We start from the raw sequence: 15,120 nt of genomic DNA, 5'->3' as shown, positions 1-15,120 counted from the left end.
GTAATACGACTTTTTTCCCTGCTAATTCTTAGCAATTGTTTTCACAAAAGCTACTAGATTGTCTAATTAAATGGAAATTTTTGCCTTTATCTTTAATTTAGCACAATTAATCATTTTTGTTTGTAAAATGACAGCTTATATTGTTCATATTCAAGAATAATAGAGAAAATTTTAAAGTACATATAAACCATAAAAATTCAGCATTTGTCCTTCTAGATATATTGATGGAGTCATAATACACTCATTCTTTTATGACTTGCTTATTACCTACAAATGCTTCCATGTTATTAAACATTCTTCAATATAATTTTTGTGGTTTTATTATAATTTATTTATCTAATAACTTAATGATGGAAGATTATTTCCATTTTTTGCTATTGCAAATAGTGCTGAAATTAATATATCTTTGAAAACATCATGATTATTAGGATGGTCTTGTAAAGTAAAATTACTGAGTCAAAGGGTATGTAAAACTCTAAGGGCACAGTGCTTTCAATAAATGTTATATTCATTTATACTTCTACTATCAGCCATTTCTCTGTATTCTAATTCTGGATAAATAACAATGAAATTATTATTGTTATAATTACTTTTAAACAGTTCTCAAATTTGCTGTTTAAAATGGTACCTTCATTTAAAATTTTGTGCTGCTTTGATTACTACTAAAGTAAATATTTTTAATATATTTATCACCTACTTTAAGTTTTTTTTTTTACAAATTGCCAGGGCCTTTACCCTTTTTCACACTGGGATACTAAACTTTTCTTATTGATGTGTAAGCAATTATTAAATATCAATCCCCTGTAACTCTTGAAACTCACTTCCTCTTGTGATAATCACTACTTCTATGAATGAGCTCTGTGTCTTTCTACAAGTCCTCTTCCTCAGTTTTCCTCTAAATTAAGGCATCCAGTCTTGGCCTTCTTTTCATCTCGGACTATAAATTCTTATGTGAGCTCATCCCTACCTATGAGAGCCTTGAAAATGTTTTAATATTTCTTTGCTATGCAACTAGAAACTCATTAATCCACCTTCCTGTCAAAGCAACAGTCAGTTTCGTAGCAGGGCATGAAGCCTGATTGCTAACCAGGGTATGTGAAGTTAAGGATTGCTCACCGCAGGTCCAGAAATTAACTAGCATTGAGTCTGAAATGTGCTTTTGGTGCTGCCATCTCTCAAGTGTTTATTTGTTCTTTGTTTAAAAAAATTGTCAACCTTGCCAATCTAAGCCAGTCATTACGTTGCTACTCTTCAGCAAGTATTCAGGATACCGCAAAAAAAGTGTCAGCCATACCTGGGCACAGCTCTGAAACACAGCAGAGAAGTTAGTGTCAGTGAGAAATTGAACTCTCTGCCAGAGTCAGCTGTAATTTTACTTTGGACTCTTAAGGAGGAAAATAAAGCAAAATAATAATAATTAATTGGAAGTTTACTATGGTGGAAAGTGGGTATAATCTTGAAACACTACTATTGAAAACATTTACCAATATGTCAGTAGAATGGTGTCACTGGAATATGTAATGTTGGAAAAGACTACTTGATTAAATATTCTTATACTCTGACTTTAAAATGGTCTGTAATTGGGCGGGTTTTTTTAGCCATAAAACTTAACTTGAAAAAACGTCTAATGTGTGTGTTTCCGTTATTTAAAGATTGCAGAGTGGCTTTCAGATGGTGAAAGATCTGCTGTGTGTCTGAAAATGGATGAGAGACATAGACCGGTGAAACTTCGGAAAGTGGTCCTTGGATTTCCCTGCAGTAATAACCAAACTGAATTTAAGTTTGATTTAACCCTCAACTACAAAATTGCCAGTGTTATACAAACATACTCTGATCAGAAACCTACACTTGTGGTATGGATTGTTGATTGCTTATTTTTCAGTGTAATGTTCAGTTTTGAATACAATTAATACAAAAATTATTCATTCATTTTTAGTTTTGTGCAACAAGGAAAGGTGTGCAACAGGCTGCTTCTGTTCTTGTGAAAGACGCTAAATTTATTATGACTGTGGAACAGAAACAGAGGTATATTTTTAAATTTTCTCTTGGAGGTTGAAAGACTTTTAGGGATCACCTAGATGAGATGAAAAAACTGGGTTGACCTTTTCAAGTTAACTTGACCTCTCCAAGCCTCAGTTTCTGTGTCTGTAAAATAAGGATAGTGGCAATTTGGAGGATTAAGTAAGACAATGAATCTTAGTGCAATTATAATCTTGTCTTCTTTGTTTCATAGCCAGGTGTGAAAGATTGTTCATATTGCTATCTTCATACTTTAACCCATTTTCAAAACAGTGTATATTGTAATCTTTTCATAAAGCTGATCTTGCGAATGGTTCTCTCAGGAGCCTCTAACACATTTGACCTCTCCCACCTTATTTAAAAATTCTGGACTCTGGGTTTCTGTGATCATCCTCTACCATGTTTCTTCCTACTTTGCTTTCTGCTTATTCTTAGTTCTTTTATACCTCTTCTACCTGATTCTTAAATGTTAACACTCCAGAAGTGCTACTCAAGGTTCATTCGTTCTAATTCCACACTCCCAAGTATTCATGGCTGATTATCACATGGGTTCAAAGAATATATGTACACACATATTTATATATGTCTGTGAATTTCCAAATTTATAGCTCCAAAACAGACCTCCATTCTGAGCTCCAGGTTTACAGTCCATCAGCCTAACTGATACCTCCAGTTGTATATCTGTGGGCGTATCAAACTCAGTATGTCCAAAAGAGAATCTTGGTTCTTTCTCTCAAACCAGCTCCTCCTCCAGTGTTCCCCATCTTAGTTATACATCATCTCCCAAGTTGCTCATGGCAGAAACCTATCATTGACATCTCCTTCACCTTGTTCCCCATAGGCAATCAGTTACTACGTCCTGTCTCTTCTTACTTCTAAATATATCTCAAATATATTATTTTGTCTCCATCAGCACTGCCACCTCCCTAGATAAAGTCACTGTTCATTTACTGCCTTTTATCTGATGACCACAAACACACTCATATCCCAGTTTAATCTGTTATATACATAACAGAGTGATTGTTTAAAATTACAAATCTAAATATGTCATTTTCCTGCCTAAAACCAGTTTCTTATTGTCATTAGGATAAAATCCTAAATAATCAATATGGCCTGCAATACCCTGTGTAATGTGATATTTACCTAATTCTCCAGACTCATCTAACCACGCTTCTCCTTTGCTCCCTATGCGTAGGTCTTATTGCCCTCTCTGTTCTGTGAGTACACCAAGCTGGTACCCTACATAGGGCTTTCCTGCGTCATATTTTCTTTGCCCAGAATGTTTTTTCTTACCTCTTCTTCATCCTTCAAGTCTCACCTTTAATATCAGTTTCTTAGAAAGTTTTCCATGATTCTTAGTTTCTCTTTATTTGCTCTTATAAGCACCCTGGATATTTATTTCATAGCACTTACTATAATTATAGTAAATACTCTTGTTTAATTGTTATCTTAATATCTGTTCTATTCATTAGATTGTAAACTTTTTGAGGAAAGAAGGACTCACGTCATCTTATTTACCACTCAGTCTTAGCAAATCTCAGCAAAATGCCAGCATATGCTTACTACTAATAGTAGCTTATTATTAATAACAACTTTTGGGAATCAGTAAATATATCTGGTAGTAGACCTCAAGCTCAAACTGGACTGGCTGATTACATGTGGCCCTGAGCAGATGCTGATTTTTCCGATGAGTTTTGTGTGGGAGAGATGTGCTTCTCTACACCTTGGATCAGATCGTGTTTCCAGTTACAGTCTACCCTGTGGCTGCGTCTCTGGTTACTATTCAGCCAGAGATGTGTGCTAAACCTAGAGGATACCACTTTAGTTTTTTTGACATCCTTTGAATTTCTATCCACGAAAAAGATGGACCTCTGGTCATTTAGTTCATTAAAGAACTGCCTGTGTACTCACCTGCCCACACTCTGTATTTTCATAATTTTGCTTCCACTTAAAGGATTTAACTTGATCCCCTTAGTTACTGCCATAAGAAAAAATCTCTGTGATGCAGCATATACAATAGTGCTTTTATAACACACATCAACAAATCGTGATTAAATAATAACATTAACAGTACAGAGCCAGAGAGAGAAAGATAAACCAAAACAGCTTATAGCCAAAGAAGTACATGAGGTCTAGAAAGTAGCCAGAAGGGGAAAAAGTGAAGTTAATGCTAATAAGGTAACAATAGCATAGATTTCTTTCTATGCACCTCTGTTCTATACTCTGGAGAATATTTATTATGTATCACAGTCAGTCCTTTACTAGGAACAATAAGCGGTTGAATACAATCTCATTGGTATGTTCTGCCTTTGCTTCCTTCCCTGAGAAAAGCATAAGTGAAAAGGAATGGAATGATGTTTTGAGTTGGTGTAGACTAGGGAGGGAGACTGCTGCTTATGTCAGTTTACCTTTAACCAGTCACATTGTAGCAGCTCCCATAAGACTTCTTTTTGCCCATCAACCCCAGATTCCGTTACTAAGGTTTCTAAACTTGCAGAATCTCCGTACTGTTTTGTGTAGTGGCTGTATTAATTTACAGTCCTATCAGCAGTGCATGAGCATTCCCTTTTCTCCACATCCTTACCAACACTTGTTATTTGTTGTCTTTTTGATAATAGCCATTCTCATGGGTGTGAGGTAATATCTCATTGTGGTTTTGACTTGCATTTCCCTAATGATTAGTGATACTGAGCACCTTTTCTTGTACTGTTGTCCATTTGGATGTCATCTTTGGAAAAAAAAGTCTATTCAGGTCCTCTAACCATTTTTTAAGTGGGTTATTTGCTTTTTTTTTCTGAGTTGTAAAATTAGGGACTTAGTATGAAAGTTACATATTCTCTGCTTCTTAAAGATGGTTTTCAAAAAATGATACTGTGAAAACACGTCAGCTTCAAGGTAACTAACTACTGCAGTAGCCGTGTTTTGATGTCGGTGGGAATAACTCTCAACAATTGTTTTTTAAAACAGGCTACAAAAGTGTGCACATTCCATAAGAGATGCAAAGCTGAGAGGTAGGTTTAGAGATAATTTTTGAATAGTATTTGCAGCTATAGACAAAAGGAACCAATTACTGATGAAATATTAACAATACGTAACAAATTATGTATTTCTTTTATAGATACCTTAATATATGGTGTTGCTTATCACCATGCTGGTATGGAGCTGTCAGATAGAAAAGTAATTGAAGGAGCTTTTGCTGTTGGAGACCTACCAGTTCTTTGTAAGTAAAATACATTTTTGTGGATAAGTTCTTTTGGAAAATGTTTTAAAAGAAAAAAAGAAAAAGCTCAGATATTCTGACTTGTTTCTGCTTTTCTTCCAAGAATGTAAAATTATATAACTACATGCTACAGTAAGCTCTTTGGCAGTTTTAGTTCTTTATCGTCTTACTGAACACAGTACAGTTTAAAAAGCAAGAATTTAATAGTTTTTTGGCTTTAAGATGTGTTATTTTGCATTGTAATGTTCTTTTTACTCTTTTTATTCTTAATTTCCTATATATATGCATTTCTATTACATTTATAGGTATATCTTTTATAAGAAAATGTTTGCCTGAAACAGTAAAGTTATATGACTTAAAAGTGATATTCCTTAATCTAATGCAGTTACCACCAGTACCTTAGCTATGGGAGTGAATTTGCCTGCTCACCTAGTAGTTATAAAATCTACAATGCATTATTCTGGAGGAGTGTTTGAGGAGTACAGTGAAACAGATATTCTACAGATGATTGGTAGAGCTGGACGACCTCAAGTAAGTGACAGTATTTCACTTTTTGTGATTTATTTTAAAGACAAAGTAAAAAGCAAAAAAAAATATTGTGTACTACTTGTTTAAAGATTTAACATTTCACGTTTAGATTAGGTTTAAAAATAAATGTAACTAAGAAAATCTACTTTAACGGAGGAGTGGAAGTAAGACAAGTCCTACCAGAGGGGACATCCTCTCCACTCCCTCTAAGCTTCCATTGGTTGATGAATGGTGGGGTTTATGAATGTATACCCTGTTAAAGATTTTTTTTTGGTTTTGAGTTTTTTTGTTTTTGTTTGTTATTCTGAATGGGGATGCCATTGACGTTTTGGATGGGATGGTTTTTCATTCTGTAAGACTGTCATGTATTGCAGACCATGTAGCATCCCTGGATCCTAGCACAGATGCCAGTAGTGGTCCCCAGATATTGTGACAATTAAACATCAGCCCATACACATTACAGAACATGGCCTAATCTGACAAGTACTCAAATAAAGAAGTCATTCGTGTAGGTACTAAGGGAATATTTAGAAAGAATTTCTTTTCAAAGAATGTCAAAGCATTATGTTATACAAACTTATAATTTTTATACAGTAAATTAGATTCTATGTAAACTGTACCATATGTTACAACTTTTATACAATTACCTACGTTTGTTTTGATTTTATGGCTGCCAAAATTATGTTACATTGAAACCAAAGTGGTATTTTTACATCTATACTCTTAAAAGTTTTTTTAATTAAATTTTCAGTTGACGTTCAAATTCAGAAGTATTTTAAAGCTTTTTTGACCTGTTGTTTAAGACAGGGGACTGTTTAGTATAAAATGAAAATCTTGAGTTATTGAAGAAGACTGATATCAACATGCACTCTTCTTTACTAAATTTCTGTTGTTTTTTTCCCCTACAGTTTGACACTACAGCCACTGCAGTTATTATGACTCGATTAAGTACAAAAGAAAAGTATAGTCAGATGCTAGCTTGCAGTGACACTATAGAAAGCAGGTAATACAGAAGCCGTCCCCTAAAGATAATGTTGATACAGCCTGTGTTTTCCTTTTAGTACATTAGGGGATTTTCTAAGGCCATTTTCTTGAAACTTTTCAATAGTCTAACTAGAGAGTTTGTATCCTTTTAAGAAATTTAAGTTAAAAAAAGAAGATGTAATATTTTTTGTCTAGCAGTGTTTCTTAGTATGCAGTTGCATATGTCCTTGTTACAAAAGGCCAAATTAGTAATGGGAGGAATATATTTTCACATCTTTTTACATCTTTAAAATTTGCATAATAATAGAAGATAGGCAACCTGAGACCTGTTGGTAAAGTATTTGATTATAATACTCTTGGAAAATAGGATATAATCCACTGCCCACCCTTTTTTGAAGCAATAATGTCTTCTAGAGCCATGGAGTAGAGAGAAATCTATAATCTTTTTGTAAGTTGAACTGAGGGGCTGGGTATAGCTCAGTGGTAGAGTGCATTCCTAGCATGCATGAAGTCCTGGGTTCAATTCCCAGTACCTCCATCAATCAATCAATAAACAAACAAACATACAAACAAACAAACAAGCCAAATTAACTGCCCCCCCAATATAATAAAGTAAAAGTTGAACTGACACCTCAAGGTTTCCTCATATTTTTGAAAATTAAGTTATCTTTCATGAATTATTAAAGTAGCAATGAGATATTCAATTATATTATTGAATTATTCAAAATATTATTCTAAACAAGTTAAAAATTTTATGGCATTGAAATACATATTACTAATGAAAAGTTTTTCTTTCCGTTAGTTTGCACAGACATCTAATTGAGCATTTAAATGCTGAAATAGTATTGCATACCATCACAGATGTGAATATTGCTTTGGAATGGATACGATCAACTTTGCTGTATATCAGAGCCTTGAAAAATCCATCTCATTATGGTTTGTTACTTTGATTTAGAGAAGCAGTAATTTTTCAAGCCAGTTGTGTATATTTTAATACAAATAAGTCACAGAATAGATTATAAAAATTTAAAAGTAGCAGAAGCAAAATTAACAGCTATCACAAATACATTTAGAAGCAGAAGTAGACAAATGTGAGACATCTTTATCTATTTTACTTCTAGTCTTCAGAAAAACTTGAAATCAACAACATTAAAAATAAGTGTTTTAGAAAAAAATTAGCTCCAATAAGAATAATAGAAATGCCTAAAATTATTTAAAATAAGTTAAAGTCAAAAGAAAATTTTGAATTTTGTCTCAGCTGGTGTTCAGATCAAAGTATGCATAATATTGTTGCTGCTGGAATTTTTGTCATCTAAAAGCTAACACACATGGTTATGTTGCTTCTAGTGGGTTCTTTCATGTGGTACAGGTTATAAAATAAAAATACTTGGGATTGCAGAATATTAAATTAAAACCTGACTTGTTGTAATACCATTCTAATGCCCACAGGTTCAAAACTTTAAGATCTCCAAGGGAAAAAAAAAAAAAAAAAAATATATATATATATATATATATATATATATATATAGTATTCCTGGTCACTGTTACACAATAAAATAAACAAAAGATAGCCGATTGATACTGAAGGAGAATTCACAACAGTGATTATTTCCCATAGATGTTTAAGCTTTGTTTTAACTCTTTAAGCTCTCTTTTTGTGTTTAAGATTTAATTAGATTGCTCTTTTCTAGCTAACTGGGGTATAAAGTGAACTTATAAAGCTGAATCAACCCCATTCTGTTTTATTTTAATAACTATTCATAACTTATATAGGTTTTGCATCTGGATTGAACAAAGATGGAATTGAATCAAAATTACAAGGTTAGATGCATTTCCTTCTAAAAAATTTATATTCTATAAATTTTAATGAAAAATTCTGTTAATTGTGAATGTAAGAATGCTCTTATAAATGATTTTTTAAAGTAACCTTGTTTGCAAAAAAGTATATATGAACTGTTTCTTTTTCATAGGTAGATAAAGCTTGGCACATGTACTTTTTTCTGAAATAATCTATTTATTAGTTCTATCAGAGTATCTTCCTTTGTATAATATGTTAACTTGGTTTATTTGTTTTTATTTTTAAAATGATCCTCGTCTTTGGAAATATTGCCTATAGACACACAACTCTTTGTTTTCCTTTTCTAGTTTAATTTTAATTGAAAATATAAGCCTAGCTTGATTATATGCTTTTTATCCTGATCTGTGCAAATGATGCATTTCTATCAAACCTGTTTTAGTTTTCAGTTAATCACTCAGTATTTCATTACCTATCTTTTAAAGTATCAAAAGATTGTTGAGCTTTTATTAGGATTAGAAATTGCTGCCTCTTCATTGTACTGGGACTATCTTCTAGAAAAAGAAAAAATGTTAGATCCACTAAAAATATTTACCCAATTTTAATTTATCCTGTACCTGGACGTACACATATGGCAAATAAAAATGCAGAATTCAGGATGAAGCAGTTAAATTATCTTTCTAAAAGAATAAATATATTGTTGAAACATGCTGATAAGCAATAGCTTATATTCATAATGCTGCTATTGAGAAACAGATGTATAAAATAATTGTATTATCTTTTATGTATTGACCAATTTTGTAGCAGAGTTTTAAAGGTGTATATTTTTTATCATAACTATCAAATATGCACAAGAAATCATACAGACCAAGAAATATCTACTCTATTCTAATAACTGTAATGACTTAACCTTTGTTAACTGTTCTTCATGGTTCATATTTGCCTTCTTTTTAGTTATTATAGGACAGCTAAGTTTTGCCTATAAAGAATAGCCAAATTTATTATATAACTGAGTGGAATGATTCCATTTCCTTGGAGGTCTGCCTTAAATTTCTTAGGAAGGGTCCTTAGCATAGAATATGCTATTTCCTAAATTTGATTATACTTTCTTGCTCAGTATCCCCAGTAGCTCTCCCTTCACTCAGAATAAAATACAAACATTCATCAGAACCCACAAAATCCTACTTGATATCTCCCTGCCTTTTTTCTCTGACTCCATCTCTTCACTTTCCCTTCTTTTATTCCATTCTCTCCAGATTGGCTCTCCTGCTGCTCCTTAAACACACCAAGCTTTTCCCCACTTCAAGTCTTTGCATTCTCTGTTCCTTATTCTTGGAACACGTCTCGCATATTTTACGTGGCCTGAACCTTAATTTCATTCAGGTGTTTGTTCAAATGTGAGAGAGGCCTTCCTGGGCTACCATATTTAAGCCCACAGTTACTGAGAGGAAGGCAAAATATTTCCATCTTGTTATTGCTGTTTCCTTGTTCTTGGAAAAGGTGATATGTTTACGTTGAAAATCAGGATGACTACATCCTTACTTTAATCAGAAATTATAAAGCTGTGTGTCAGAAATAAATGTAAGCTTAATTAAATAAAAGTTTTTAAAATTCTATTATTCTTTAGGTACTTTCTCAGCTTTATTTCCTTCATAATACCTTTTAATACCTGAAAGTATGTTATTTATTTGTTATTAATTGCTTTCTTTAGTAAAATACAAGTTTTATAAAGGAACAACATTGTCTTGCTCACCGCTGTATACCTTAAGCTTAGAATAATGCTCAGCATATAGGAAGCATTCTTGTTCGATTGATTAACTTACCGAATGTTATTTTAATAGTGGGTAATTAATAAAATTAGCAGGGACTTCAAAAGCCTTACTTAACCAAACACTTAAACCTATCAAGTTGCCTAAACAGTATTGCTTACAGTATTTCCCAAAGAACCTTGCCTTCTAAGGACTATGTTTTTGTGGCTGGTTATCCTATGTAAGATTGAAAAGATTGTGGTTTTTCCCACTCTCTGCTCTTAACTACCTCCAGTCTCCTGGGCTTTATAGTATGGAACAGAGAGTATGCTGTATGCAGCAGGCTCCTACAGTTGTTCTGATCCCCGTCAATCAGTGAGAGTGGAGTTGCATTGCTTCCTATTCTTAGGTTCCTTCCAGACAGCAGTAGTGTCATATACAGAGATGCTGAAATAAATACTACAAGCATCAGCTAAAATAGTCCAGAGTAGTTACCTCAAGAGAGTGGCAAACCAGGAGGAGGGCAAAGACTGATGTTTTTTGGAACAATCTCTGTAGAACTGTTTGACTCTTTATGCTTTGTGTGTATATAACTTTGATAAAAGTTTTTTAAAAAGAAAAGAAAAAGAAAAACTACTGTCATATTGGAAGTCAGGTGACAAAGCAGTTACTTAGATGTGGAGCAAGTTACTTGGCCTCTGTTCCTTAGTTTCCTAACTTGTAGATGAAATAATATCAATACCTACCATATGTGTTATTTTGAGAATTGAATGAGATAATACAAATATATCATTTTAAAAATTCTAAGTTGTAAATGTTATCACTTACTGTTATTTTTATTATTTGTATTATTTTTACTGTTAGAAAATTTTTTTCTGCATATTAGTCAGCTCTTTTGTTTTAAATGAGGGTTTGTTTTTTTTTTTAACCGCTTAAGTAGAGACTACAGTTCTGAGAACAATTACACAGAAACACAACTTCAGAATATTTAATAATAAATTCTATTTTATGTTGTTTCCTTTCTTACTAAAATTATATTTCTATAATGGAACAGAATTATGTTTGAAGAATCTGAATGATTTATCATCTCTGGACTTGATAAAGATGGATGAAGATGTTAACTTCAGACCAACTGGTAATTTTTCCATTATGGTTAATAAATTTAACAGTTGCTTACTTAAGACTAAGTTTTGAAATTTGTTCTACTAAATTTAGATGATGGTAAAATTATGATTTCAGGTCTCAACAGGGTATCATTTTAGCATGGTAAGTTTATACGAGTCCTATTTATAAAATCATAGACCTCCTTTTTGACAGGCACAGAATTTGTCTTCACTAATTCTGGTGACTTTTGGCAATGGTTTGAAATGTCCAGCTCTTTGGGTTGTGTCAGTCCTGTTACAACTCTTACAGATATCCTTTTGCCAATACTTATTCAAACACTGATTACCTGGATGGTTACTTAAGCTCCTTTTCTCCCTCTCCCTGTATTTAGGGTGTAATAGAAACAAGAAAGAATGTTTTGTAGTTTCTAGCACTCATGGTTAAAGTTTCTTGGGAAAAAATATTGACTTCATTATAAGAAATTAATCTTTTTAAGAAAAGAAACTTTACTGAATAAAAATTGTGAAGTACAGAAAAGTTAAAAAAAAAATCAGAATCTGACTATCTGTTAACATTTAACATGTATCCTTACATTTTTAAATGTATTTTTACATACTTGCAATTGTACTGTAGAAATGTGTGATTTTTGTATCATGTTTTTATTTGTATTTGTTTGTCTGAGGTTTTTAAAAACAATTTATCTCCCTGACTCCCAGCCCTAGATTTATAATATTTTTCTCTTCTCCCGTGGTCCTCATTCTGATAAACCTTATTTTGTTTGTGAGAATTATCATCTTTGTATTCTAGGATGTCTCACTAGAGGGAGCGTGAGAATCACTAATGTAACTTTTTCATCTATTCTGTAGATACTTTAATTCTCAAACATCTTATTCCCATCATCATTCCTTCCTTGTGGATCTTCTTGAATCCACTGATACCGTTCCGTCTGCCTTTAAACATACCTAATAAATGATACATGTACTATTTTCCCACCTTCTCCATCTTCAGTGAATACTGCCTGATTAATTTTCTTCTTTTTAACATTCTTTTGGTTCTCCTTCTGCTTCTTTAATCAATCTCTCTTTGCTGACCTTTCTTGCTCTACTGTGGGCTTCTTAAATGTGTGAACATTGGACCTTTATTCCTAGTTTATGATAATTTTTTTGAAAACATAATTTACCTTCACAGATTAAGCTATAGTCATTATGTAAATGAATTCAGAATTGTAGTTTTGCTCCTAGTATCTTGACCCTTTGCTACAAAATTTGATTGTCAGTTTCCTATTGGAAATCTTTTCTTACATATAAATGTGAAGCGTGACATCCAGAAGCATATAACAGTTCATTTGACCTGGAATACTGTACAATGGAATGAGCATAAAATTTGAGTTCCAAATACCTGGATTTCAATCCCAGCCCTGCCACTTACTAGCTGTGACCTTATGTTCACTGAGCCTTAGTTTATTCATCTGCAAAACAGGAATATTTTATATATCCTACTTACCTTATTAGGTTGTTATGATGATCAAAATAAGAAAAATGAACATTTACAGTAAAAAAAAAATTCTTCTGTAAACATGAGTTGTTGTTCTCTTCCGTCCAAGGTTAGGAAATTATATCTCTTCCTCTCTGTTATTCTCAATAGCACAACTGTTTGATCAAGCCTAAGATTATAAAATATTTGATATCTTTGGTTTCTCTTTCATTCCTCACTCATTCCATGTCCAGGCAAGATATGTCCAAAAGGACAATCCAGTCTTAGAGCTGAAAATGTTCCTTGTTGCATATGAGGGTGATGTTTCTTAAAGTGTGGTTAGATTAACTACTTGCTCTCAGAATCACCTGAGAGTGCTCTTGTGTTAAAAATGAAGTTAATGAACTCTACTCCAGACCTACAGACCTCACCTTTTAGGAGTAAAACCTAGGAATTTAGATTTTAAGCGTGTTCCACAGATGCTGCTTTTGCACATTAAAATTGAGAACCGCTGCCTTGGAATTGATGTTTCAGTAAATGGTATAGTGTTCAGATGGTATGGTGACAATCAATTTAGAACTTCATGCCATACACCAGTGTATCTCAGTGCATATTCTGAATCAGTTTTTACTCTAAACCATCTTCTCTAGGAGATTCATGAGGTTCAATAGCATATTAAAGGTGCTGGAAGAAAGACAGTACAACAGAGCTGAAGTTGGTTAGCCTAGGATTTTTATATTCTTATATGCCCACAGAAACCTTTTTAATGTGACATCCATTAATATTGCAGAGAACACTAATGTTATAAAACATGGTTTGGGAAGCATTGTTATATGCTAAAATGGATACCAAAAGGACTTAATGACGGTATTTTAAAAATGAAGGAAATTAGAGCTTATTGTCTAATTTCTGGCTGGGAAAGGGTTTTCTGGACAACTTGAAATTTCCTACAGCATTTCTTTATCATTTTTTTTTAATTAAAATAGAGAAAAATTTACCTTTTTTTCTCTTTGAGTATTTATTTTTTGTATTTAAATTTTTAGTCTGTATGTTTCAGTAATTATGCTTCATACAGTTTTTGTTTTTTCAATTTGTGGTCATAATACTCAAGTATCTAGGTATTTTCATCTGTATGCTTGTGTTATTGTCCAGGTTTTTAAGCTGTTCTGCCTGATACTGTGTATGGAAGAAGGACTCAAAAAGCCAAGTCTTAGTTTGTGCAAATTCAAGGATTAACAACTTTTTGAAAATGGGCAGTAACTGCAAGAGGCAGGGAGAGTCATTAAACTGGGATGCAGATCTTACCTCTCTGAAGAAGGGGAAACGAAGGAAGGAGGAAAGGAAAGAAAGAAGGGTGGGGAATTTTATCCTGCAGTGCAGTCCTAAGACCATTTGGCAGAGTTGATGGGGAATCTTAACACCAAGTTTGCCCATCCAAGGAGTCCCTTGTCTTATAGGCCTACCTGAACATTCCTGCCATGCTCAGTCATTGGTTGGGAGCGTCTCATGAGAAGTGTGATGTTGGTGTGTACATAGTGATAGATTGAGACCACAGCAGCTGGGGCCATCCACCCGTCAGGACGCTTCTCACAGGAGGAGATGCGAGGGGTGAATTTTCGTGGCCTCTACTTTGCCTCCCCTCACCCTGAATCTATGACGTTTTTAAATATTTGAATTTGCTGAATTTGCTACCACGAGATAGTCATCATTCTAAACCTATGTTGATAGCAAGTTGCCCCTTTGTTTCCTCTCTTCACCTGCTCATCTGTTAAAATGCTTTTTATTCCTTCTGCCTTGACTCATTTTCTTCATGGCTTGCTTTCTAGGTTATTTTTATACCTCACCTAGAAAACCTTCATCCTTCCTAATAGGCCAGCAAGTACCAAGACTTTTCTCAGAACCTTTCATTTCCTCTAGCTGGGAGATATCCTATATTAATTTATAAACATCTGGGATTAGAGGAGTGTCTTTAAATACCTGCAGCAGGCTAACACACGCGTTCCCTTGAGAACCGCGCTCTCGCCATCTCACACGCTGCTCTTGGAAGCTCCTTTCTATGAACGACTGCATTGCCCATGTTTTGGCTGAACATGTTCACCAGGCTCCTAACTGAGAAAGTGGCTATTCGTGATTCTCGGTTCTGTCTACTGTAGCTTGATTTTGATGCCTGTGAGTGATAGAATGGCAAATTCTTCCCTCCTTTAGCAAAACCTGCAGCACATACGTAGATGTTAGCCCTTTCTTTGAGA

At 33.6% G+C, this 15,120-nt stretch overlaps 1 protein-coding gene across 1 annotated transcript in view; it reads left to right on the top strand.

Moving 5' to 3' along the window:
* Positions 1-15,120, top strand: part of HFM1 (helicase for meiosis 1) — an 80,911-nt gene that overhangs the window by 27,524 nt on the left and 38,267 nt on the right. The window contains exons 12-20 of the mRNA XM_031457570.2: positions 1,653-1,853; positions 1,937-2,025; positions 4,987-5,030; positions 5,138-5,239; positions 5,625-5,770; positions 6,676-6,770; positions 7,554-7,687; positions 8,525-8,572; positions 11,349-11,429. Of these exons, the coding sequence (XP_031313430.1) occupies positions 1,653-1,853; positions 1,937-2,025; positions 4,987-5,030; positions 5,138-5,239; positions 5,625-5,770; positions 6,676-6,770; positions 7,554-7,687; positions 8,525-8,572; positions 11,349-11,429 (940 nt within the window). The remainder of the gene's footprint in view (positions 1-1,652; positions 1,854-1,936; positions 2,026-4,986; positions 5,031-5,137; positions 5,240-5,624; positions 5,771-6,675; positions 6,771-7,553; positions 7,688-8,524; positions 8,573-11,348; positions 11,430-15,120) is intronic.

The sequence above is a fragment of the Camelus dromedarius genome, chromosome 9 (assembly GCF_036321535.1).
Source record: "Camelus dromedarius isolate mCamDro1 chromosome 9, mCamDro1.pat, whole genome shotgun sequence".
NCBI classification, from domain to species: Eukaryota; Metazoa; Chordata; class Mammalia; order Artiodactyla; family Camelidae; genus Camelus; species Camelus dromedarius.
Note: the sequence above shows the minus strand (reverse complement) of the source record. Positions and strands in the feature narration are given on the sequence as shown.